General features: G+C 47.6%; 1 protein-coding gene across 1 annotated transcript; it reads right to left on the bottom strand.

Annotated features, from left to right (window-relative positions):
- Nucleotides 1-551: 551 nt before the first annotated feature.
- Nucleotides 552-17,198, bottom strand: LURAP1 (leucine rich adaptor protein 1). Its single transcript, XM_049775027.1, has 2 exons — nt 16,803-17,198; nt 552-1,310 (listed from the first exon to the last, which is right to left on the bottom strand). The coding sequence occupies exons 1-2, from the start codon at nt 16,998-17,000 to the stop codon at nt 789-791; spliced, it is 720 nt and encodes a 239-aa protein (XP_049630984.1). The 5' UTR covers nt 17,001-17,198; the 3' UTR covers nt 552-788.
- Between the last annotated feature and the right edge of the window lie 8,785 nt (nt 17,199-25,983).

Raw genomic sequence — 25,983 nt, forward strand, 5'->3', positions numbered from 1 at the left:
AACTGACACAGGTTTGATCCCCGGCAACCCATCTTGTCTCCTGAGCCCACCAGGCATGATTCCTGAGTACAGAACAAAGAGTAACTCCAGAACACACCAGCTTTGGCTCCTCCCTTCATACACACCCCCAAAAAAAGAGAAGAATGTTTCAGAAAAGAAGTGCATTTGTCAGAATCTTTTCTGTTAAGATGATGACATGTTTCTCCTGGTTAGAAGTAATTGTATAATGAATGAGCTTATGTAGAGGCAGGGCAGGGATTCAAATAACTCCAAACTGACTTATCACCACTTAAAGAGCTCCCACAGACAGGTATGCTGACAGGAAATGACATCACTCATCAGACAGGAAGGGGTGGTCCTACCAAAGACTTCTGGGAAGGCCAATCCATAGTAGCTTGGCCCTGAATGTCCATGTCTCTTTGCAATCTTGGCCAAGAGAGATATCAAGGCTTCTAGACATTGGGTGAGGTAATTACAACCCCATGTCTTCATTAGTGAATGTTCAGGGATCTGAAACTCTTCAAATCCTTACCTAAGTGGGAAGGAAGGAGGAGAGGTACTGTCATACCAGGAACCACAAGTCTGCTTCTGAAGTCAACACTTCTGTAGGAACAACTCTAGGGACCCAATATAGAAGGACAAAGGCAGAACCTTGCCAGCCCCAGAGGAAGGCAGAGGGGGCAGGTTTCCATAGCAACCCATTTCTGCCAGGCAGTCTCTTCCTGGTCCCAGACCAGGAAGGACAGATGTGAGGGAGGTCAGGGCCTAGTGATGAAAGGGCCACACAGTTAAAGGAAGGTCACATCATCCTGGCACTGTTCCCAGTACCAAGGGGCCTCAAAGCCCAACTTATCTGGCTCCTCCTCAGGTGGCTCAGGAGCCCCAGCAGGCTGCCCCTCACCAGGGAGTGTCCATGCAGCCTTCAAACTCCCTAGCTTGGCAGCTGTCAGCTCCACCTCAGTCCTGGCCTTCTCCCCACTGGGTAGAACCTTGGCCCAATCCATCTCAGAGCGAGGCACCCCCAGGGGGGCCTGTTCCTCCAACTCATTTGGGGTAACAGTGTCCAAGAAACTGCCGATAGAGACACTGTCCATCTTGTCGGTGGAGCTAGTGTCTGGCAGGCTGTCCCAGCTGCCTCGCCTTGAGCGGCCAGGACTCCCGCCTGTCAGGCTATACTGGCTGCTGGTAAGGCTGCTGCAGTGGCTGGTCAACGTCCCCCGCTCTTCCAACAGCCACCGAACTGCCTCAATGCCCTCGTTGAGGGTCATCAGTTGCTGCAGGATCTTCACATCGATGGCTCTCAGGTAAGCCTGGAGGAATGGAAGAGGAAGGAATCAATCCCAGATCTGGGTACAATGCTTTCACTTTAAAACAGTAGGATTGGGGCCACAGATATAGCTCAGCAACCAAGCACTTGTTTTGCATAAGGAGGCCCTGGATTCTATCCCAGCACCACAAAATGTAAATAAATGAGGCTGGAGAAATGGTATAGGTATTAAGGTGCTTGCCTAGCAATCCCCTCACCACTCACCTTGGTATGAATCCTTGGCACTGCTTATGGTTCCTTGAGCACAGAGCCAGGAATAACTCCTGAGCACCACAGGGTGTGACTTTAAAACCAAAAGAAAAATAAATATAGAAGTATATGAAGGGGCCAGAGAGATAGCATGGAGGTAAGGCGTTTGTCTTTCATGCAGAAGGACGGTGGTTCGAATCCCGGCATCCCATATGGTTTCAAGGGCCTGCCAGGAGTGATTTCTGAGCATAGAGCCAGGAGTAACCCCTGAGCGCTGCCGGGTGTGACCCCCCCAAAAAAAAAGAAGTATATGAAGAGAATAATTTGGGGTGTGGGTTATAGAATCAGAATCCAGGGGTGAGGCCCTGGATTCATTTACACAAAGGGCTGGAGAGATAGTACAGGCTGTGAGGTACTTGCCTTGCACTTGTCTGTCCCCTATTTGATCCCCAGAACTACATATAGGCCCCCAAGCACCATCAGAAGTGATTTCTGAGTACAGAGAACAAGGGGCTGGAGTGGACAGCAGGTAAGGTGCTTGCCTTGCATGTGATTGAACTGGCTTGATAACTGGCATACCAGATGGTCGTCCAAACAGGAATGATTCTTGAGTGTAGAGCCAAGAGTAACACCTGAGTATTGCTGGGTGTGGCCCAACCCCCTAATATTCTGCCTTCCCAAAAAAACCCTTAGAGACAGGAATAAGTCTTGAACTCCACAGGGCATGGCTCTAAAATCTAAAAGCAAAAACACCCAGAACAGATTGTTTAAGATCTCAGCTCTAAGGGCTGGTTAGGAACAGAGGGCTAGAACACATACTTAGCATTAGGAACGCAGGCTCGATCCCTGTTTCCCATGAGCACTGTGAGGAATGACCCCTGATCACTTTTGGTTATGGCCCAAACACAAAATAAAATCTCCACTCTAGGTGCAGAAGTAGCTCAACAGTAGAGCCCTCACTTTGCAAATGTGAGGGAGGCCTTGTGTTTAATTCCTGGCACTGCCAAAAATAACCAAATCTGAGCCTTACTGCTGATTGGCTCTATGGCTTTTTAGCTTCTTTGAACCTTGGTTTCTTCCATCATAAAATAGACTTAATCACTCAACTCCCAGGGAGTGTGAAATTTTCTGGGGGGCCCAAGCCTGGCTATGCTCAGGGCTTACTCCTGGCTCTGCACTCAAGGATCATTGGCAGGGCTCAGGGATCATATGGGGTGCCAGGGATTGAACCCAGGTTGGCCACGTATGTGCAAGGCAAGTGCCCTACCCAGGGTACTGATGTCAAATCTGAGTTGTCCATGTGCACGACAAGTATATTACTGGCTGTACTATCATTCTAACACCACGTTTTGTACTTGATAGACAAGGTATTAGCTTTTGAACAGACCCAGTTTTACCAGTAAGACTAAAACAAGGGCAGGGAGACTGCTGCAAAGTCTGCTTTGCATGGTGGAGTCCCAGTGGATTCCCTGACACCACAGTTTCCTGAGCACAGCCCCACAAAAACAAAACAAAACTTAAGGAATAGCCAGGTGTTAATTGGTAAGTAAATTGGAACAAAATGAGGTAGACGCTGGGGAATAAAGAGCTAAACTGATCCTTTTGGAGTATGGTGGTAGTTGCTGAGGGAGGGGGTCTGGCCTAGTTCCCACTGGAAGGAGAGTCAGGCTTCCCTCTGCCACACTCCTCTCCCTGTCTGCACTGGAGTAAATTGGACTCTTGGTAATTTCGCTGGTCTCTTCCTGCTCAGGTGCGTTGAGTTAACTTCCTCAAGCACAAGTCTGGACCTGTCCCTTACCTCCTAGCCCTTACAGACTCGCTGCACCACTTCACAGCTGGTATTCAAAAGACTGATACAATACAGCTCTCTCTTTTTTTTTTCCCTTCATAAATTTGAGTTTATTTTGTTTATTTATTTATTTTAGTTTTTGGGTCACACCCGGCAGCACACAGGGACTACTCCTGCCTCTGAGCTCAGAAATCCCTCCTGGCAGGCTCAGGGGACCATGTGGGATGCCAGGATTCAAACCACTGTCCGTCCTGGAACAACTGCTTGCAAGGCAAATGTCCTACCGCTATGCTATCTCTCCAGCCTTGTTTATTTATTTATTTGTTTGTTTGTTTATTTATTTATTATTGTTGTGGGAGTCACTCCCAGCAGTGTTATTCTGTCAACTGGGGTCAATTTGGGGTCAACCAGGGACATACCTAGTCAACAGGGGCCATACAGGGTTGAGAACCAAACCCAGGGCCATCTTCCACATATGCTCCATTCTTATAATGCAGCTCTTGCCTACTCATATCCCTGCGAACACCAGGGCCTGACATGTAAAGTATTTTTTTGGTGGGGGTTGGTAACAGTTGGTCTAATACAGGCCAGAAAGATGCCCACTGGTGCTGGAGGTGCTGGCATATGATGTCAGGGATCGAACTCGGGGCTTTTAGGCATGGCAATAGACTTGGACATGCAGCTGTGATGCAGAGCCCAGTCTTCTCTGCTATGCTGGAGCTCAGGAGCTTCTTTTTTTTTTTTTTTTTTTTTTTTTTTTTCGGTTTTTGGGTCACACTCGGCGTTGCTCAGGGGTTACTCCTGGTTGTCTGCTCAGAAATAGCTCCTGGCAGGCACGGGGGACCATATGGGACACCGGGATTCGAACCAACCACCTTTTGGTCCTGGATCGGCTGCTTGCAAGGCAAACGCCGCTGTGCTATCTCTCCGGGCCCTCAGGAGCTTCTTAGAAGATGTAATGGGGCTGAAAGGCTGAAAGGCTTCTATTACTGCAAGGGTTTCCCCCTGGCCTGTGCAGTTTAGGTGACTATTCAGCCTTGCCTTTGTCTCCACTCTTCTCACCAACCAGGTTATTTATGTGGGGCCATGCTAGCATGGGACCCAGTAATACACCCATTCTCTTATTAAAATATTTCTGTAGTAATAATACTCAGAGACAATAGAGATGAGGGTTGGAAGGTCTGGCCCATAAGCTTGCCACAAGAGTGTTAAGTTCAGTTAGAAAAATAAATACACTGACAACTATATTGACAGTGGTAGTGAGTGAGAGAAATAGAATGCCTGTCTGGAATATAGGCAGGGAGTGGGGAGGAGGGATATAAGGGGCATTTGTAGTGGGAATGTTGCACTGGTGAAGGAGGGGGTATTCTTTTCTTATAACTAAAACCCAACTATAAAAGTGTTTGTAATCATGGTGCTTAAATAAATATATTAATCAAGGGGGGAGGGCTGGAGAGATAGCATGGAGGTGGGGCATTTGCCTTACATGTAGAAGGATAGTGGTTCAAATCCCGGCATCCCATATGGTCCCCTGAGCCTGCCAAGAGCGATTTCTGGGCGTAGAGCCAGGAGTAACCCCTAAGCGCTGCCGGGTGTGACCCAAAAACAAAAAAAAATTAATTAAGGGTCCAGAACAAAAATTAAAAATATAAAAATAAGGGCCCGGAGAGATAGCACAGCGGTGTTTGCCTTGCAAGCAGCCGATCCAGGACCAAAGGTGGTTGGTTCGAATCCCGGTGTCCCATATGGTCCCCTGTGCCTGCCAGGAGCTATTTCTGAGCAGACAGCCAGGAGTAACCCCTGAGCGCCGCCGGGTGTGACCCAAAAACCAAAAAAATAATAATAATAAATAAATAAATAAATAAATAAATAAATAAATAAATAAAAATAAAAATAAAAATAAGGGGCCAGGAGCCAGAGCAGTGGCACAGGTGGTAGGGAATTTGCCTTCCATGTGCTAATTTAGGATGGACCAAGGTTCGATCCCCAGCATCCCATACGGTCCCCTGAGCCTGCCAGGGGTGATTTCTGAATGCATATCAGGAGTAATCCCTGAGCTTCACCGAGTGTGGCCCAAAAACCAAAAAAAAAAAAAAAGGGGGGGGGGTGCGGGAGCCGGAGAGGTAGCACAGCAGTAGGGCATTTGCCTTGCACGCTGCCGACCCAGGACGAAATTGGGTTCGATTCCTGGCATCCCATATAGTCCCCTGAGCCTGCAAGGAGCAATTTCTGAACACAGGGCCAGGAGTAACCCCTGAGCACCACCAGGTGTGTCCCAAACAACAAATAAACAAAAATGGGGCTGCAAGGGATAGCACAGTGGTAGGGCATTTGCCTTGCATGCAGCTGACCCAGGATGGGCCTCGGTTTGATCCCTGGCATTCCATATGATCTCCCAAGCCAGGAGCGATTTCTGAACACATAGCCAGGAGTAAGCCCTGAGCATCACTGGGTGTGGCCCAAAAACGAAAATAAAAATAAAAATAAATATTTCTGTAGGGTTTGGAGAGATAGAATAGCAAGTAAGGTACTTGCCTTGCATGTGTCTATCCGGTTTCAATTCCAGAAACCCCATATAGTACCCAGAGCTTTGCCAGGAGCAATCTGTGAGCATTCCAAGGTGTGGTCCAAAACCAAAAATAATGCTCAGAGGTTAGTACTGACTTTGCACTCAGGAATCACTCCTGGCAGTGCTTGAGAGACCAGATAGGATGCTAGAGATCACATCCAGGTCATCTACTTACAAGGCAAGCACCTTATCTTCCCCAGCCCATAAAATTACTTTGTCTTTAAAAAAATGTCAAAACTTGGGATCGGAGAGATAGCATGGAGGTAAGCATTTGCCTTTCATGCAGAAGGTCGTTGGTTCAAATCCCAGCATCCCATATGGTCCCCTGTGCCTTCCAGGGGTGATTTCTGAGCAAAGAGCCAGGAGTAACCCCTGAGCACTGCCGGGTGTGACCCATATGTGATGCCAGGGATCAAGCAAGCATCTAACCTGCTATGTTACCTCTCTAGCCCTATTGTTGCTATTTTTTTTTGTGTGTCTCTCCCTTTACTTTTTAGAGGGGGGCTACACTGCATGGTGCTCAGGAATCTCTCCTGGCTGGGCTGGGGATGGGAAGGATGTTGGTCACATGTGGTGTCAACGATGAAACTTATGGACTCAGTTTGTATTCTTCTTTAGCCCTGCTTGATTCTTTTATTTTGGGGTTTTGGGTCACACCCGGCAGTGCTCAGGGGTTACTCCTGGCTCCATGCTCAGAAATTGCTCCTAGCAGGCTCAGGGGACCATATGGGATGCCGGGATTCAAACCACCGTCCTTCTACATGCAAAGCAAATACCCTATCTCCATGCTATCTCTCCAGCCCCCTGTTTGATTCTTTCTAAAATGAATCTTCACTCTTCTCTAGGATAAAAGAATGACTGGCACCCAGTTCCCTAACTCTTACCCAAAGGGGCACCTTGAGTATGAGTACTTTTTTTTTGTTTTGTTTGTTTGTTTGTTTGTTTTTGGGTCACACCCGGTGTTGCTCAGAGGTTACTCCTGGCTGTCTGCTCAGAAATAGCTCCTGGCAGGCACGGGGGACCATATGGGACACCGGGATTTGAACCATCCTGGATCGGCTGCTTGCAAGGCAAACGCCGCTGTGCTATCTCTCCGGGCCCGAGTATGAGTACTTTTATTGTTTGTTTTTGGGCCACATCCAGTGGTGCTTTAGGAGTCAGTCCTGGCAGTGCTTGGGGGATCATATGGGATGCCATCAATCAAATCTGGGTCAGCTGCTTGCAAGTCAAATACCCTACCCGCTGTGGGTGGTGCTCAGAAATTACTCTTGGCAGACTCAGAGGATCATATGGGATGCTGGGGATTGAACCTGGGTAAACCTCATACAAGACAAATGCCCTACCTGCTGTGCTATGTTCTGGCCCCATGAGTTCTTTTCTTTTCTTTTTTTTTGGGGGGTCACACCCTGTGGCGCTCAGGAGATAATCCTGGCTCACACTCAGAAATTGCCCCTGGCAGGCTCAGGGGACCATATGGAATGCCAGATTTGAACCACTGTCCTTTCTGAATTAGCTGCATGCAAGGCAAATGTCCCACTGATGTGCTATCTCTTCCGCCCTGTGAATTTTTTCTAAAACAAATTTTTTTGTTTTGTTTTTGGGTCGCACCCGGCCATGCTCAGGGGTTACTCCTGGCTCTATGCTCAGAAATCGCTCCTGGCAGGCTCAGGGGACCATATGGGATGCTGGGATTCTAACCATCGACCTTCTGCATGAAAGGTAAACGCCTTACCTCCATGCTATCTCTCCGGCCCCAAAAGACTGTTTCTTTTTGTTGTTGTTTTGTTTTTAAAACAATTTTTTTTAAAAGATGGCTGGCTCTTTTTCAATTAGTACTCTCTGAGAATTCAATTAGACAAACTCTGAACTACTACATGTCTACATTTCCAACAGTTATTTTGTTTGTTTGCTTGTTTGTTTGTTTTTGGGCCCCACTCTGTGACGCTTAGGGGTTACTCCTGGCTATGTGCTCAGAAATCGCTCCTGGCTTGGGGGACCATATGGGATGCCAGGGATCAAACCCAGGTTTGTCCTGGGTCAGCCTCGAGCAAGGCAAATGCACTACTGCTGCACAATCTCTCCAGCCCCCATTTCCAATAGTTTTAAAGGCAGTCAGTCATGTAGAAAAACATAAAAACCCATTATTACTTCCTTTGCATTATAAATATTGTTACTAAAACAGGAAAACAGGAAATTTTCAGTGATGACTTAATTTAGACTAGAATAATTCAGTGTTTACTTGTGACTTCATGACTATACAAAAATCAAAAAGTAAATCTGCTTTTGATTAGGGCCTACTTGAAGCAGTTCTGAAAGGCTATAGCAAAATCCAAGCTCAAGGACAATTTTTTTTTTCATTTGCTTTGTTTTTATTTTTAGGTCACATTCAGCATTGTTCAGGGATTACTCTTAGCAGTGCTCAGGGGACCATCTGGGGTGCCTGGGATACAGTTCTCTACCTGCTGTAGTGCTTTGACCACCAAGGACTGGTATTTATTTTTTGGAGGGGGGCGTTAGGGCCACATCCAGTGGTGATCAAAGTTACTCCTGGCTCTGTGCTCAGAAATCACTCCTGGCAGGCTTGGGGGACCTTATGGGATGTCAGGGATAAAATCCGGGTGGGCCATGTGCAAGGCAAACGTTATTTTTAAAAAAGAAAAAAAATCATGTTTTGGGGATCTAAGTCAAGAGGCTAGAAGATGTAATTTGCATGCAGAGCACCAGGTTAGATCTCCACATCACTTGGTCCCAAAAGCAGGCCTGACCTCCCTTGCATCTTCCCCGCTCCTCTGCCCTTAAACACAGCCAGCATTGTGGCCCAAAACACAAAAGAAAAAAGAAAAAATCACTAGCACTTCATGGCTACAATTTATTGCTAAGTTGTTTTTTTGTTTTTTTGTTTGTTTGTTTGTTTTTATAAAGGGTTATGAATTGTGGGGCCGGAGGGATAGCATGGAGGTAAAGCGTTTGCCTTGCATGCAGGACGGTGGTTCAAATCCCTGCATCCCATATGGTCCCCCAAGCCTTCCAGGAGCAATTTCTGAGCATAGAGCCAGGAGGAGCCCCTGAGCGCTGCCGGGTTCGACCCAGAAAACAAAAAAAAAAAGTTATGAATTGTATATACTGACTGAAGCTTTTTAACTACTAGATGTCTACAGAGAATTGGTAAATTACATCTATGCTGGAGACTCTAGTGTTTTGCAGTGCTAGGTTTAAACCCAGGTCTTCCACATACCTAAACAGCTTCTGCTGTGGAGGGTTTTTTTTTGGTTTGTTTTTGCAGTGATACACCCAGCAATGCTTGGGGGCGTTTCCAACAGTGCTCAAGACAACTGGTTATGGTTGGGGGACTGGAAGATACTGGGGATAGATCACTAGCACCCAAGTACCAGAAATATGAGTTCCTTCTGACTCCTGAAGCCTCTGAGGGTTTCTGCTGCACAAAATGGGTTGTTTTTTAGATTTCCCCAGTGCTGGCTCAGGAGTCAACTTTTTTCAGGTCTACTAATGAAGTTACCATTCTTCCCTCTGCTTTTCAGCTTCAAAAAAATATGTTCCTATCTTCTATTATCATTTGCATAAGAGCTTCATACCTTTATTTATTTATTTATTTATTTATTTATTTATTTATGGTTTTTGGGCCACACCCGGTGATGCTTAAAGGTTACTCCTGGCTCTGTGCTCAGAAATCACTCCTGGGGACTGGAGAGATAGCAAAGCTGTAAGGTGTGCTCCAGCCTTAGACACAGGAGGAAATCACAGGAGTGATTTCTGAACATAGAGCCAGGACTAACCCCTGAGTGCTGCCGGGTGTGACCCATAAACCAAAAAAAAAAAAAAAAGAAATCACTCCTGGCTTGTGGGACCATATGGGACACTGGGGGATCAAACTGTGATCCATCCTAGGCTAGCGTGCGCAAGGCAGACAATTGTGTCTGACCAGTTGTTGCACCACCAGTTCCTATTTATTGTTTTTTGGGGTCAAAAATGGCAGTGCTCAGGGATTACTCAGTATTCAGGGATCATTCCTGGCAGTGCTCAGGGAAATATATATGGGTGCTAGGGATTGAACCTGGGTCGGCCACATGTAAGGCAAAAGTCCTGTGGGCTGTAGTATGGCTTTGGCCCCACTTTATAACTTTAAATTAATCCTATCAGATGTTTGTCTTGGGACACACCCAGCAGTACTCAGAGTTTATTCTAGGCTCTACACTCAGAAATTACTTCTAGGGGCTGGAGAGATAACATGAAGGTAAGGCATTTGCCTTTCATCCAGAAGGTTGGTGGTTTGAATCCCGGCATCCCATATGATCCCCTGAGCCTGCCAGGAGCGATTTCTGAGCATAGAGCCAGGAGTAACCCCTGAGCACTGCCAGGTGTGATCCGAAAATCCAAAAAAAAAAAAAAAAAAAAGAAATGACTTCTAGTGGTGTACCATATGAGATGCAGGGTATTGAACCCAGGTCAGTGCATGCAAGGCATAAGCCCTACCTCCTGTACTATCTCTCTAGCCCAATCCTATTAGTTTTTTGTGAAGTTTCAGAAATAAAGGTAATTTGTGTTCAATTGGCTAACTTTATTCTATATGTTCACCACAAATGCTATTTTTGCTAGTAAATCTTCTCTATTCTTTCTAAAGACAGAATTAATCTGTCAGTCAAGAAGTCTAGGCCTACCAGAGCGGTGGTGCTAGAAGTAAGGTGTCTGCCTTGCAAGCACTAGCCTAGGTCAGACCATGGTTCGATCCCTGGCATCCCATATGCTCCTCCAAGCCAGGAGTGATTTCTGAGTGCATAGCCAGAGTAACCCCTGAGATCAACGGGTATAGCCAACAAAATAAATAAATAAATAAATAAATAAATAAATAAAAAGATAGGCCTTGGGGCCAGTAGCACAGCAGGGAGGGCATTTGTCTTGCACTCTGCCTACCCAGATTTGATATCTGGCATCCCATAATGGTCTTCCATGGACCTCGAAGTCTGCCAGGAGTGATCTGAGCATAAAGCCAGGAGTAACCCTGAGTGCCACCAGGTGTGCCCCCCCCCAAAAAAAAAAAACCAAGAGGCCTTTCTATGGGCCTGATAAATATAACAGCAAATAGGATGCTTACTTTGCACACAGCTGATCTGGGTTCAGTCCATAGCATCCAATATGGTCTCCCAAGTACAACTCGAAGTGATTTCTGAGTATAGAACCAGGAATCCTAACTGTGGTATAGGAGGATAAATGCAGTTAAAACCAGGAGGACTTCCTGGAATAATTTTCATAGTAGAATTATGCAATCAATTTTGGGTTCTGGAAGGGTCATTTTGTTTTCTTGGCAGGGACTTTATGGCCACACCCACTGGTGCTCAGGCTTATTCCTGGTGGAGCCCAGGAGTCCCTGAACATTACAGGCGTGCCCCCCAAAAGGTTTTTTTTTTTTTTGGTTTTTGGTTTTTGGGCCACACCCGGTGACGCTCAGGGGTTACTCCTGGCTATGCGCTCAGAAGTTGCTCCTGGCTTCTTGGGGGACCATATGGGACGCCAGGGGATCGAACCGCGGTCCGTCCTAGGCTAGCGCAGGCAAGGCAGGCACCTTACCTCCAGTGCCACCGCCCGGCCCCCCAAAAGGTTTTTTTAAGGGCTCAGAAAAGTAAAACAGTAAGAAGACACTTGTCTTTTTCATTTTGGGGGGCTACACCTGGTGATGCTCAGGGCTTACTCCTAGCTCTGCACTCAGGGGTCACTCCTGGTGGGCTCAGGGGACCATATGGGATGCTGGAGATTGAGCCCAATTCGGCCAAGTGCAAGGCAAGTACTTTACCTGCCATACTTCAACTTTGGTCCCAAAGACTCTTGTCTTTCACACAGCTGACCCAAGATCAATCCTCAGGGTGCTGGAGAAATACAGCAAGTAGGGCTTGCATGTGGCTAACCCGGGTTCAATATTCAGCATCCCTATGGTCCCCTGAGCCTGCTAGGAGTGAACCCTGAGTGCAGAGACAGGAGTAACAACTGAGCATAGCAAAGTGTGACTCCAAAACAAAACAAAACAGACAGATCCCCAGTACCCCATATAGTTCCCTGGGCCCCGCCAGGATCCTGAGCAGAGATAGGAACAGGCCTGAGCACCACTGGATGTGGCACAAAAGTCCCTGCCAAGAAATCAAAATGCCCCTTCTGGAACCCAAATCTGATTGTATCATTCTGCAATGAAGACTATTCCAAGAAGCCCTCCTGGTTTTAATTGCATTTATCCTCCAGTACTGCACTTAGAAATCTGTCTCCCTCCTTCCTTCACCAGGCTGTAAGCTCTTTGAGAGTAGTTCATTTATGGGGCTTAGCTGAGGACCAAAAAAGTCAAATTTAATTTTGTGATTCTCTTGCATTCTTGGCTCTCCTTGGCCCCACTGGTGCCCCCAGTGTTCAGGGAGTTGGTTTTTACTATGTTGGTGGGAAAGAAATCAGCGAACCAGATTTTCTCATCCCATGATAGTGGGTTCCCCTGGCTGTGACGCCTCCTTCCCCAGAATAGAACCAAGCATCTCTTTCTTGACAGAAAAGGAAACACTATTTTCACACCATCTCTTTGGAAACAGGAAAGGGAAAAATAGCTCTGGAGAGATGCAGCCTGGGAGGCCAACCCAGGGGAAATCTCTTCCTGGGAGGATTCAGGCTCCTCACTGCTCCCATTAACAGACACATCACACTTGATGCTCTCAGTGTTCAGTTTAATCAGAGCCTGGGGTGAGGCGCTGGAGACTCCAGTCCTGGCTTCCTGGTCAGACTTGCTATTAGGGAGACTCTGAGCTCTTCAGTCCAAGATGCTGTGTTCCTCCAGGCCCCAGAGCATTGGAAAACTGAGGCCAGCAGAGAGGTGGCCCTGAATCCTGCTCAAGAGGAAGAGGTTCCCACAGTGCAGCTGGGTCAAAACTTGAACCCTTGGCCTCTCCCTCCTGACCTGAAGCTCTTTCTCAAGCTGCTCTGTGGGGGTGGGTTGCCATGGCAGTCCTCAGGAGGAGGAGAATGAAAGAGAGGGGTTGAGCCCGGAGAGATAGCACAGCAGCGTTTGCCTTGCAAGCAGCCGATCCAGGACCAAAGGTGGTTGGTTCGAATCCCGGTGTCCCATATGGTCCCCCGTGCCTGCCAGGAGCTATTTCTGAGCAGACAGCCAGGAGTAACCCCTGAGCACCGCCGGGTGTGGCCCAAAAAAAAAAAAAGAGAGAGGGGTTACTATAGTTTCTCTTCCCTTGGAGCCCAGAGTTGGTGCAGTCCCCTGAACCTATGAGTGGAAGAGGAGCCAGTGGAGAAGGGTGCAGCAGAGGAGAGATACCCTTGGCCTCCAAGGCAGGGGTGATTATTCTTGCAGGTGAACTGGCAAAAGCTCTCTGGAAGAATAGTTTAGATACAGTTTTGCTACTAGTGACTTCACAGTCTGTCCCTTATACCTCCAGGTAAGGGGCAGGGCAGAGCCTAAAGCAGGGAATGATATTCTGATCTGAGAACAGAGAGAGAAATGGGGTAAGGGTCTGTGGGATACACAGGAAACCCCTTCTTCTATTTTTTTTTTTTTTTTTGGGTTTTGGGCCACACCCGGTGATGCTCAGGGATTACTCCTGGCTGTCTGCTCAGAAATAACTCCTGGCAGACACGGGGGACCATGTGGGACACCGGGATTTGAACCAACCACCTTTGGTCCTGGATTGGCTGCTTGCAAGGCAAACGCCACTGTGCTATCTCTTCGGGCCCCCCTTCTTCTATTTTTATTTTTGTTTTTGGGTTACACCCAGTGGTGCTTAGGAATCACCTAGGAATTACTTCTAGTGGTGCTCAGGGCTCATAATGGATGCTCAGGATCAAACCTGGGTTGGATACATGCAAGGCAAGCTCTTTGCCCACTGTACCATCACTCTAGGCCCCCCTTCCTCTTCTGTACTCCAGAAGGTTCTCTTGCTAAATCTTCATGGGTCGAGAGTGCAGTGTGCCATCATCAAATTTAAAGATTCTGCCTTAAATTTTATCAGGAGACTACAATAGCAGAAAGGAAGGACTAAAGCAATGGCACAACTGTAATATGTGCCTTGCAAAAGGTTGACCCAGGTTCATTCTCCAGCATCCCAAATAGTCCCCTGATCCATGAGGCTGAAATGAAAGCACAGCAGTAGGGCGTTTGCCTTGCATGCGGCTGACTCAGGACAGACCTGGGTTTGATCCCCAGCGTCCTATATGGTCCCACTCACCAGGAGCAATTTCTGAGTGCAGAGCCAGGAGTAACTCCTGAGCATCACTGGGTGTGGCCCCAAAGAAAAAAAACCCAAATGATTCCCTGATCCTGCCAGGAGTGAGTCCTGAGTGCAGAGCCAGGAATAACCTGAAGGCCACTATTCGGAGAGACCCAAAAACAAAGAAAAGGAAAAGAAGAAAGGACTCAGAGAGCCCCTTAGGAAAGGTTCCTTCACTGGCTCCACTATGTATGTTCCTGCATATACAGGCTCATGCATGCCCCTCCAGTCTGGGAGTCAGGAAATGCTGACAGCTCCTCTCACTTTAAATATATAAAATATATGGACCAGCATCAACCAGAGAGATAGTGCAGTGGGTAGGCCATTTGCCTTGCCTTGCATGTGGTTGACCTGGGCTCAATTCTCCACACTACTGTACCTGGAGTGATTCCTGAGCACAGAGCCAGAAATAAGACCAGGTATGGCCACCTCTCAAAATACCAAAAAAACCAAAACCAGGGGCCGAAGTGGTGGTACAACCAACCAACCAACCAAACAGACAAAAAAAAAAAAAAAAACAAAACAAAAAAAAACAACCAACAACAAGCACCAAAAATATGCATAAAGCAAGTCTCCATGGAAAAGATATACCTTGTTGTGCAGAAGACAACCTGGGTTCAAAGCTGGCTATGTTTTATACTTTTTGCCTGGACTGAGGACATCATTTTGTGACTCAGCTTTTTTTTTTTTTTTTTTTCACCTACAAAACATAACTTACCAACTTAGGGTTGCTGTGAGAATCAAGAAACATTTGGTGGGGCCCGAGAGATAGCATAGCAGTAGGACGTTTGCCTTGCATGCGGCCAACCTGGGAGAGTCAATTTGATTCGCAGTTTGATTCCTGGCATTCCATATGGTCCCCTGTGCCTGTCAGGGGTGATTTCAGAGTGCAGAGCCAGGAGTAACCCCTGAACACCACTCGGTGTGGCCAAACAACCAATCAATGAATCAATCAATAAAATTAAAGTTTTAAAAAAAAGAAACATTTGGTGGGGCAGAAGCGATAGTACAAGTGGTGGGATGCTTGCCTTGCACAGTCAACCCAGGTTTGATCCTGGGCATCGAATATGATCCCTCAGCACCACTAGGAGTAATTCCTAAGTGAAGAGTGAGAAGTAACCCTCGAGCATCAGGTATTATCCAAAACCCAAACAAAACCCAAAACCATTTGAGTACAGGGTGGTAGTACAGTGGGTAGAACACTTGCCTTCAATGCAGCTTGTCTTTGGATCTCTGACACCCCATATGACCCCTCTGAGTCCCACCCAGAGTGATCCCTGAGCACAGCAGAGCCAGGAGTAACCCCTAAGTATTCCTGGGTGTGGCTCAAAAACAAAGAAAGAAAGAAATATTTGGTAAATTGCCTAATCCTGTTCACATGCGCTTAGTGAAAATGAGTTTCTAAAGGCCGCTTCTTTCTAGGTCCCGAGCAAAAATCAGATTCGACATAGTAGGACCTTAGGTGGTCACTCTCTGCTCTAGCGAATTCCAAATCCTACAATCTTCAAGGCCAAGTGCACACAGGCATTCAAATCCTTCCCCCAGGGAGGGTTCCGGATTGTTCTGCCCACATAGCTCCCCTCACAGCCTCTCAGGGAGCCCCATGACCTACCCAACACCCTCACAGTCCAGCCTGGCACAGAGCAGGGCATGAAGTAGGACTCCAGGAAGACCTGTTCCCTGCCATTAACCGTGGCCTCCTGATTCTGGGCCAGAGAACAGCGTGGATTCCTCAGTCCCCAGGTCTGGCAAGAAGTGAAGGCAGGTGTTACAGCCTTCCCCAGAACAGGAACCAAGGCCCTAGGGAGCCCAGGGAGGGTAGAAAAGGGGGGAGAAGCCTGGGGAGAAAGCAACTGCCCTTTTTGGCTCTGAATCTTGGCCAGCAACAACAGGGAAAGGGGAAGGGGGGAGGGTCCCTATTTCCTCCTCTTTTCCCTTAGGTAGGAGGTACAAAAGGAGCCAAAAAGCAGCAGCGCAGAGCGGTAGTACAGCAGGTAGTGGGGGGAGCTTGCCTTGCATGCAGCTGACCCAGTTGGGGTTGATCTCCGGGTCAGCCCTTATGGTCCCGAAGCGCAGAGTTAGGAGTAAGGACAGAGCGTCGCCGTGGCCCAAAGCAAACAAACAAAAATCGGGGAGAGGAGTGAAGCAAACCACCCCGAGCGCGTTACTGGGTCTAGGAACCTGCAAAGCTTTTAAGTGGGTGAGGGACTGTTGGGGACAGAAAGGATGATTTTTAGCAGCCCAGGTAGTATCTAACCAGATGTCTCTGCGAAGGAAGATGGGGCCACGAACACGGGGTGAGAGGGGGGAATGTGCTGGTGGGAGGAGAGTGATGGAAGGGAGGGGAGCACTACTCCAGATTCTGGGGGGGGGGTGGTGGTGGCGAAATGCGCACACCTCCCTCCAGATTATTTGGCAGGAAAAACTCCCAGGTCCTTAAGACTCATCCCCACTCCTCCACTCACTCTGGTGGTGGTGGTGGGGGCTATGCATGGTTTCCACGGCTTAAAGATGATCTGCGAGGGGACCCGGGGAGTTAGGTGGGGAGTTCCAACTCCCTTCTCCCCGGCCCAACTCTAGGGTGTGCGTTGTCTCTTCTGGCCTAAGCCAGGGTGGCTCCCCATCCCCACCTCCAACCTCTGCCCAAGGGGAGCCGCCACTCACCAGCTCCATCCTCAGCGCCAGGATCTTGTCCCCCAGGCCGTGGCCCGCCCCAGGCGTCCCGGGGGCCGCCAGGGAGTCGGAGGTTCCCGGCCCCCAGTCGCCTCGCAGTCCGCGGAGCAGCCCTTCGGGGGTCCTCCTGCCCACCTTGCCCTCCAGGTCTCGCAGGTCAGGCGTCTGGGACTCCGCGGTCCCCTCCATTGGGGCCGATGCCTGGACAGAGCTTCGCTACCCGACGCTGGGGTCCCGGTCCTGCTCCCTGGGGTCCTTCTGGTTCCCTAGAGAGTGTGGAGCCCAACCGGCGGGCCGCCCCCCAAAACCCTGGGCGGCTCGGGGCGGGAGGAGGGCGCCGTACGGCTCCGAAAAGCCGCGCAGAGCCGTGGGTATAAATATCCGAGAGCTGCGCACACAACCCCGAGCCGAGAGTGCCAGCGGCCTGGCTGTCCTGAAGGGGCACTCAAGAGTGCGGTGACTTCTCTGGGCACTGACGCAGGACTCCCTCCTGGCAGCCCGGCCCCGCAGACCCCCCACTAAATGTCAGCTGCATGACCTCCTTCCTCCACCCAGCAGGGATTTGGGAGTTGAATGGGCTGCAGAAGAGCTGGATGCAAAACTGTAGTTAGATTGAACTAAAACTCTGACACATACACATACACACACACACACACACACACACACACACACACACACACACACACACACACACACACACACACACAGAGTGACAGCTCCTCCTCTCCACCCTCCTGTTAGGCACTTGAGTTTAGACTAGAGTAGTATAAAGCAAAATTAGGGGCCAGAAAAAGCAACCAATGGGAAGCCTAAAGTGATTCACCAGGGCCTGCTCATACTTGATCTTGCAGATGGCTGCTTCTCCAGTTTGGAACATACATAGGAATTATCTGCATAGTTTCTTAAAAAGCAAGCTATGGGGGCAGGTGTGTGCAAGAGATAATACAGGTGGTGTCAAGAACTGAACCCGGACCTCTAGCAAGCAAAGCACAAGTAAATCCTCCTTAGTGTTTATTTCTTTCTCTTTTAATTGTTTGTGGGGGAGGTGGGGAGCACAGCCAGTTTTGTTCAGGGCTTAATCCTAGTTTTGTCCTCAGGGATCACTCCTGGAGGATTCAGGGGACCATAGTGGTGCTGTGAATTGAAATAGGATCAGCTGCCTTTGAAGAAAGTGTCTTTTGGGGGGAGGGGACACACCCCACCATTCCTTGGGGCAGCACTCAGGAATTACTCTTGGCTCGGTGCTCAGAAATAGCTCCTGACAGGGACCTTATGGGATACCTGTGATCAAACCTGGGTCAGTGGCAGATCACTTCAGGTCAGTCATGGTTCAGTCTCCTGGAAGGCAAACGCCTTACCCACTGTGCTATTGCTCTAGCCCCTGAAGAAAGTGTCTTAACCCCTGTATTATCTTATTTTTCTGGGCCCTCTTTAAGAAAAGAGAAAATCTGGGATTGGAGAGAAAGTACAGAGGGCTCTTGCTGTGTCCTCTGCAGGCCCAGGTTCAATCCCCAGCAACTCATATGGTGTCCCAAGTGTGCCAAAAGTGATCCCTAAGTGCAGAGCCAGGAGTAAGCCCTGAACCCAGGTGTGACTAAATACATAAATAAATAAATGAAAACTAAAATAATTTTCCAAAAACAGAACAAAGCTGAATGAACCCAGTTTAGGTCAGAGGTTTTTATATGTGAAAGAGGATTTATGAAAAAGACATTTGTTTTGGTTTTGGTCCATACCATGTTCTGGACTTACTCTAGGCTCTGTTCAGGCATCAGGCATCCTTTTACTCATGAGACATATGTTTGCTGGTTGAATGCAAGGCAAGATTTGACCAGCTATATTATTTTTCTGACTTGGTTTCTGACAGAAATTTTTTGGTTTTTTTGGAGTCATATCCAGCGTTCAGGGGTTATTCCTAGCTGGCTTTAGGGACCATAAGGAGTGCCAGGGATTGAATCCAGGTTAACCACATGTAAGGCAAACACCCGATCCACTGTACTATCACTCCAGTCCCCTACTTGTTTATTTCTTGTTCATACCTGGTGTTGTTCGGGGGACTATATGTGATGCTGGGACTTGAATTATTATTATAGCTGCATAAAAGACAATTGCCTTACCTTCTGTATTATTTCTCTGTCCTTCCTACTTAATTTTCTTTTTCATGTATGGGTCATACTTAGTGGAGCTCAGGGGCTACTCCGAAATCAGTGTTTAAGAATCACTCTCAGGGGCCAGAGAGATAGCATGGAGGTAGCGCATTTGCCTTGCATGTAGAAGGACGGTGGTTCAAATCCCGGCATCCCATATGGTCCCCCAAGCCTGCCAGAGGCAATTTCTGAGCATAGAGCCAGTAGTAACCCCTGAGCGCTGCCGAGTGTGACTCAAAAACCAAAAGCCGGGCCCGGAGAGATAGCACAGTGGTGTTTGCCTTGCAAGCAGCCGATCCAGGACCAAAGGTGGTTGGTTCGAATCCCGGTGTCCCATATGGTCCCCTGTGCCTGCCAGGAGCTATTTCTGAGCAGACAGCCAGGAGTAACCCCTGAGCATTGCCGGGTGTGGCCCAAAAACCAAAAAAAAAAAAAAAAGAGGGGCCGGAGAGATAGCATGGGGGTAAAGCGTTTGCCTTTCATGCAGGAGGTCATCGGTTCGAATCCCGGCATCCCATATGGTCCCCCGTGCCTGCCAGGAGCAATTTCTGAGCCTGGAGCCAGGAATAACCCCTGAGCACTGCCGGGTGTGACCCAAAAACCACAAAAAAAAAAAAAAAAAAGAATCACTCTTAGTAGTGCTTAGGCTACAGGTGGAGGTGCTAGGGATTTAACACAGGTTTCTTGCATGCTAAGTATGAAATCCAGTCCTCTGAACTATCTCTTGGAACTTTCAATTCTTTGTTAGTTTTGGGACCACACTCAAAACTTTGTATTCTCTGTGCTCAGGCCTCACTCCTGGCAGACTCAGGGGACCAGAGAAGGAGTGCCAGGGATTGAATCCGAGACAGCAACATGTAGCCACTTTATCTGCTGTATTATCTCTCTGGCGCCTGATTTTTTAAAAAAATATTTATTGGTTTTGGGGCCATACCCAATTGTGCTCAGGATTGTTGGCTCTGCTTATGGATCACTCACTCAGGGTTTCATATGGGGCAAGGGATAGAACCTTCAAGGCAAGTACCCTATCCCCTATACTATTACTCCAGCCCCATTATTATTGGCTTTTGTTTTGTTTTGGGTCCACACCTAGTAATCCTGGCTAGGTGCTCAGGATTTACTTCTTTTGGTGCTTAGGGATCATATGGAATGCCAGGGATCTTGGCCTCATTCAAGGCAAGCGCCCTACCTGTTAATTTTTAATTTTTTTTGTTTGTTTTTTGTTTTTTGGGTCACACCCGGTGGCGGCGGTGCTCAGGGGTTACTCCTGGCTGTCTGCTCAAAAATAGCTCCTGGCAGACACGGGGGACCATATGGGACACCGGGATTCGAACCAACCACCTTTGGTCCTGGATTGGCTGCTTGCAAGGCAAACGCCGCTGTGCTATCTTTCCGGGCCCCTGATTTTTTATTTTAATTGTGCTCAGAACTTATTAATGGCTCTGTACTCTGAAATTACTCCTGGTGGTGCTTGGTGAAACTTACCAGAATCAAACTTGGGTCTACCATAAGCAAAGCAAAAGCTTTAGGCCCTGTACTTTCTCTTCATATAAAAATTATATGAAAATATATAATATAAAAATTTATATATATTATATAAATATATTATATAAAAATTTTGGGGAATCACACCCAACTTTGCTCAGGTCTTATGCCTGGTTGGCCTTATGCTCAGCAATGACTCCTGGCTGGCAGTACTCAAGAAAATTCAGTGCTCAAGAATATGTGGAAGGGCCGGAAAGGTAGCATGAAGGTAGGGCGTTTGCTTTGCATGCATGCAGAAGGATGGTGGTTCGAATCCTGGCAGCCCATATGGTACCCCGAGCCTGCCAGGAGCGATTTCTGAGCATAGCCAGAACTAACCCCTGAGTGTTGCCAGCTGTGACCCAAAAAAAAAAAAAAAAAAAAAAAAAACAGAAAAAAAGAATATGTGGAGATTTGAACCAGAGTCTGTATTGCTGCACCCATGTGCAAGCCAAGTTCCCTGAGCTGTGACCAGCAAGTAACCTTGAAGATTGCCTCATTTTTGGTGGGTGGTTTGGTTTATTTTGGTCATACCCAGCTGTGATCAGAGTTTATTCCTTGCTCTGTGATTACTCCTCACAGGGCTTAGGGGACCATATCAGGTGCTGAGGATTGACCGTGGGTTGGCCACATGCAAGGCAAGTGACTTACCCACTATACAATCTCTTAGGTCCCTGTTTTTTGTTTTTTTAAAATAGATCTAATGTGTTTTTCTCACCCTGACACCATCAGAATTTTATTTATTTATTCTTTTTTAATTTGGGGGGGGGGCACACCCAGCATTGCTCAAGGGTTACTCCTGGTTCTCTGCTCAGAAATCACTCCTGGCAGGCATGCAGGTACAGAAACCATATGGGATGCCGGGATTCAAACCACAGTGGTCCTGGGTCGGCTGCTTGCAAGGCAACCACCCTACTGCTGTGCTATCTCTCCAGCCCCAACCATTAGAATTTTAAAACTTTTAGGTTTTTTTAGTGCAAAATATATTTGAATAAATTCAGGAAAAACATTTTTGTTTTGTGTTGGGTCATATATAACAGTGCTTAAGGCTTACTCCTATCTCTGAGCTCAGGGATCACTCCTGGAGGTGGCTCAGGAACTGTATATGGTGCTATGGATCAAAGCTACGTTGGCTGCATGCAAGGCAAGCACCTTACCCACAGTACTTTCTCTGACCCCAGGGGGGAAAATTAATCTCAGAATCGTTTGGAAATTGGTTGTATTATTGAGGATGTAACTGTAATGACAGAGACTATATGGCTTCAGAAATTCAGAGTAATCTCAGGGTGGTTGGAACAATAGCATAGTGGGTAGGGTATTTTCTTTGCATGTGACTGACCAGATTTGATCCCCGCATCCCATATGGAGTAATTTCTGAGTGCAAAACCAGGAGTAACCCTTGAGTACTCACTGAGTGTGGCTCAAAAAGAAGAAAAAAGAAGAGTAGTTTTAGGATTTGAGAATGTTTCTAGAACTAGAACACATGCTTTACTTGTAGAAGCCCCACATTTAAACCCTGGTTTTACATGGTCCTCCAGGACCACTGGAGCAACACCCAACACCATACCAAGAATAATTCCTAGTTACTGCCACATTTGGCCCAATAAACAAACAAAAAACTCCAAAAAAAAAAAAAAAACCCATACAGTGCCTATATAAAATAATCTTAGAAGTCATAGATAATAATAGAACCTGATGGTCCAGAGAGATAATACAGTGGGTAGTGTACTGGGATGGGTTAAAGTTGGAGTCACACCTGGTGGTGCTCAGTGGTTACTCCTGGCTTTGTGCTCAGGAATCACTCCTGGCAGGCTCAGGGGACCATATGGGATGCTGGGGATTGAACCCAGGTTAGCTGAATGCAAGGCAAGCATCCTACCTACTGTGCTATCACTCTGGCCACCCTTTATTTTTCTTTGTTTTTTTTTTGTTTGTTTGTTTTTTTGGCTTACACCCAACAGCGCTCAGAGGTTACTCCTGGCAGGCCCTGGAGACCAGTTGGGATGCCGGGATTCGAACCACCATTCTTCTGTATGCAAGGCAAATGCCTCACCTCCATGCTATTTCTCCAGCCCAATTTATTTATTTTTGAGTAGGGGAGGTGTGCATACCAGGCAATGTAGAGGGAACACCCCTGTCATGCTCGGGGACCATATCAGGAATTGAACCTGATCAGTGCCCTCTGCAAGGCAAATCTCCCTACCCACTGCACTGTCTCCCTGGCTCCTGCTTCTTTGTTTTGATCCTTTTCTCTTTTTCTCTACAGAACTGTTTCTTTTTTCTGCATCAAGGTTTGAGACACAGGTCATCGGACTAATCTATTCTTTGGACTGAGACAAGAGTTCTATGAAATTATTAGACAAATCAACTGCTGCCTTGTGGTGCATCTTAAGACGTTTCAAAGGTGTGACTGTAGAGGAGCAAAATGTCTTTCTCAAAGGCTTAATTTCATGGGTGGGATCACCAAAAGCAGAATGGAGATATTGTCTCACTTATTTTTTTGCAATAAAGAAATGTTAGTAGGGGGCCGGGCGGTGGCGCTAAAGGTAAGGTGCCTGCCTTGCCTGCGCTAGCCTTGGACGGACCGCGGTTCGATCCCCCGGTATCCCATATGGTCCCCCAAGCCAGGAGCAACTTCTGAGCACATAGCCAGGAGTAACCCCTGAGCATTACCGGGTGTGGCCCAAAAACCAAAAAAAAAAAAAAAAAAAAAAAAAAGAAATGTTAGTAGGGCCTAGAGAGATAGCACAGCAGTAGTGTTTACCTTGCACGCAGCCGACCAAGGAGGATTGTGGTTCAAATCCCGGCATCCCGGATGGTCCCCCGAGCCTGCCAGGAGCAACTTCTGAGCACGGAGTCAGGAGTAACCCCTGAGCACTGCTGGGTGTGACCCAACTCCCCACCCCCCCAAAAAAAAGGTTAGTAAAAGGGGAGCAAGAGTTGGAGTGACAGTACAGAGGTGAAGGCACTTGTCTTACATGGCTGCAACAAAGGTCCAGCACTGTATAGGTCACATGAACACCTCTACATGTGTCCTTTGCACAGTCAAGAGTGGCCCCTCACTTTCAAAAATAAAATGGGGAGGGGACAAGAAAAGGTGACTTGTTCAAGAGAGATGACAGACTTCTGAGGGAGAAGAGAATCCCATGAAATAAAAGGAAATGGGCTGGAGAGAGAGCACTGCCATAGGGCATTTGCCTTGCACTAAGCTGATGCACGTTCAATCCCCAGCATCCCATATAGTTTCATGAGCCTACCAGAAGTGATTCCTGAGTACAGAGCCAGGATAACCCCTGAACACTCCCAAGAGTGGTTCAAAAACAAAACAAAAAGATATTTACAACATAAAAGAAATGATATGCCCCTGAAGATTTCCTTTTTGGGGTGTATGGTTTTGGGGGGACCTCACCTGGTGGTGCTCAGTAACTTAAGGGTTACTCCTGGAGGTGCTGGTGGGAACCTGCAGTGCTGGGAATTCAACCTGTGCCTCCTACTCACAAAATGTCTGCATTAGCCCAAAGCCATCTGCTAGCCCCAGAGATAACCTTTTTAAAAAAAAAAAGTTCTTTTCCCATCCAATCAGTAGGTTCTGTTCCACCCCCTCCATGATCCTACCTTGCTTAGTAGGAAGCAGCCAGATCTAAATCACAGACGCTGTTTTCCACAAAGATTGTGAAATGAACAATGGACAGTAGGAATCTGAAATCAGTCAAGTAGGAATTGAGAGCAGGACTCAGGATTTAAACTGGCAGTCCTGTGGTCCATCGAGAATGTAAAGAATGTTCCAAATGCTTATACGAGGAGAGACAGAATGTGGCAGAAATCTTTAGATTCAGAGAACAGAGGGAATTCAGAACGGAGGGCATGCGTATGTCAAAAGACTACCCTATCTTCTGGAGATCGACCAGAAGCAGATTAATTGGAGCCTTCCAATGTCCAACAGGAGTGGGTGGTGGTAGGTGGAGAGTAAAGATAGTACTATGGGTAAGGCACTTACTTGTCTGGCATAAAGCAGACCCGAATTCCATTCCCAGCATTCTGAATCTGCCAGGAGTGACCCCTGAGTGCAGAGCCAAGAATAAGCCCTGAATACCATAGGATGTCTCCCCAAATCCCAAACCAAAGCCCACAAATGTGCAACAGGCTCTTTCTAATAAAACACACACACACACATACAGTTTCCTAGTGTTTACAGTTTCCTATTGTTTACACACACACAGATTCCTAGTGTTTACACACACATACACAGTTTCCTAGTGTTTACACACACATACATACATACACAGTTTCCTAGTGTTTACACACATAGAGTTTCCCAGTGTTTTCCCATCAAAGTTTCTGGTGATCGTACACACACAGTTTCCCAATGTTTTTCCATCGAAGTTTCTCGTGAATGAACACACACACACACACACACACACACACACTGTTTCCCAGTGTTTACACACACAACAGTTTTCTAGTGTTTTCCCATCGAAATTTCTGGTGACAGTACACACACACACACACACACACACACACACTGTTTCCCAATGTTTACATAACAACAGTTTTCTAGTGTTTTCCCATCGAAATTTCTGGTGACAGTACACACACACACACACACACACTGTTTCCCAATGTTTACACATACAACAGTTTTCTAGTGTTTTCCCATCGAAATTTCTGGTGACAGTACACACACACACACACACACACACACACTGTTTCCCAATGTTTACACATACAACAGTTTTCTAGTGTTTTCCCATCGAAATTTCTGGTGACGGCACACACACACACACACACACACACACACACACACCAGTTTCCCAATGTTTTCCCATAGAACTTTCTGGTGAATGTATACACACACACACACACACACAGTTTCCCAGTGTTTACACAACAGTTTCCCAGTGTTTTCCCATCACACACAGTTTCCTAGTGTTTACACACACACACACATACTGTTTCCCAATGTTTACACATACAACAGTTTTCTAGTGTTTTCCCATCGAAATTTCTGGTGACGGCACACACACACACACACACACACACACACACACACACACACACACACACACACACACGTTTCCCAATGTTTTCCCATAGAAGTTTCTGGTGAATGTATAGTATACACACACACACACAGTTTCCCAGTGTTTTCCCATCGAAGTTTCAGGTGACCACGCAAGACCAGGCTAGGAGGGTTCCCTAGGTGGTGCAGCCGCATCTTCCACCTGCCAGGCTCACTGCCGAACCCAGCAAGTTCTCTCTCCCCATCCCTAGTCTGCATGGCCCGGCCCGGCCCGGCCCGGGCCGCTCTGGCCTTGGAAGCCGCGACCGCAATTGCCGGCGGGCGGCGCTAGGAAAGGGGGTGCGGGGGTGCGAGTGAGCCCAGGACCCCGCGGCGAGTGGAGCCGGCGGGGGGACGCGGCCAGTCCCGCCCGAGCTCCAAGCGCCGCCCGCCGCCCTCTCACCCCGCGGCGGCGGAAGCGGGGAGGCGGGCCGGGCCGGGC

Source organism: Suncus etruscus, chromosome 6 (genome assembly GCF_024139225.1).
Source record: "Suncus etruscus isolate mSunEtr1 chromosome 6, mSunEtr1.pri.cur, whole genome shotgun sequence".
NCBI lineage: Eukaryota > Metazoa > Chordata > Mammalia > Eulipotyphla > Soricidae > Suncus > Suncus etruscus.

What these genes read in the sequence shown, in the direction of transcription:
- LURAP1 (XM_049775027.1), bottom strand. Translation starts at nt 17,000, where the DNA reads ATGGAGGGGACCGCGGAGTCCCAGACGCCTGACCTGCGAGACCTGGAG. An exon ending in TGGCGCTGAGGATGGAGCTG is followed by an intron (nt 1,311 to 16,802) that starts GTGAGTGGCGGC and finishes CCATTCCTCCAG; the next exon opens with GCTTACCTGAGAGCCATCGA.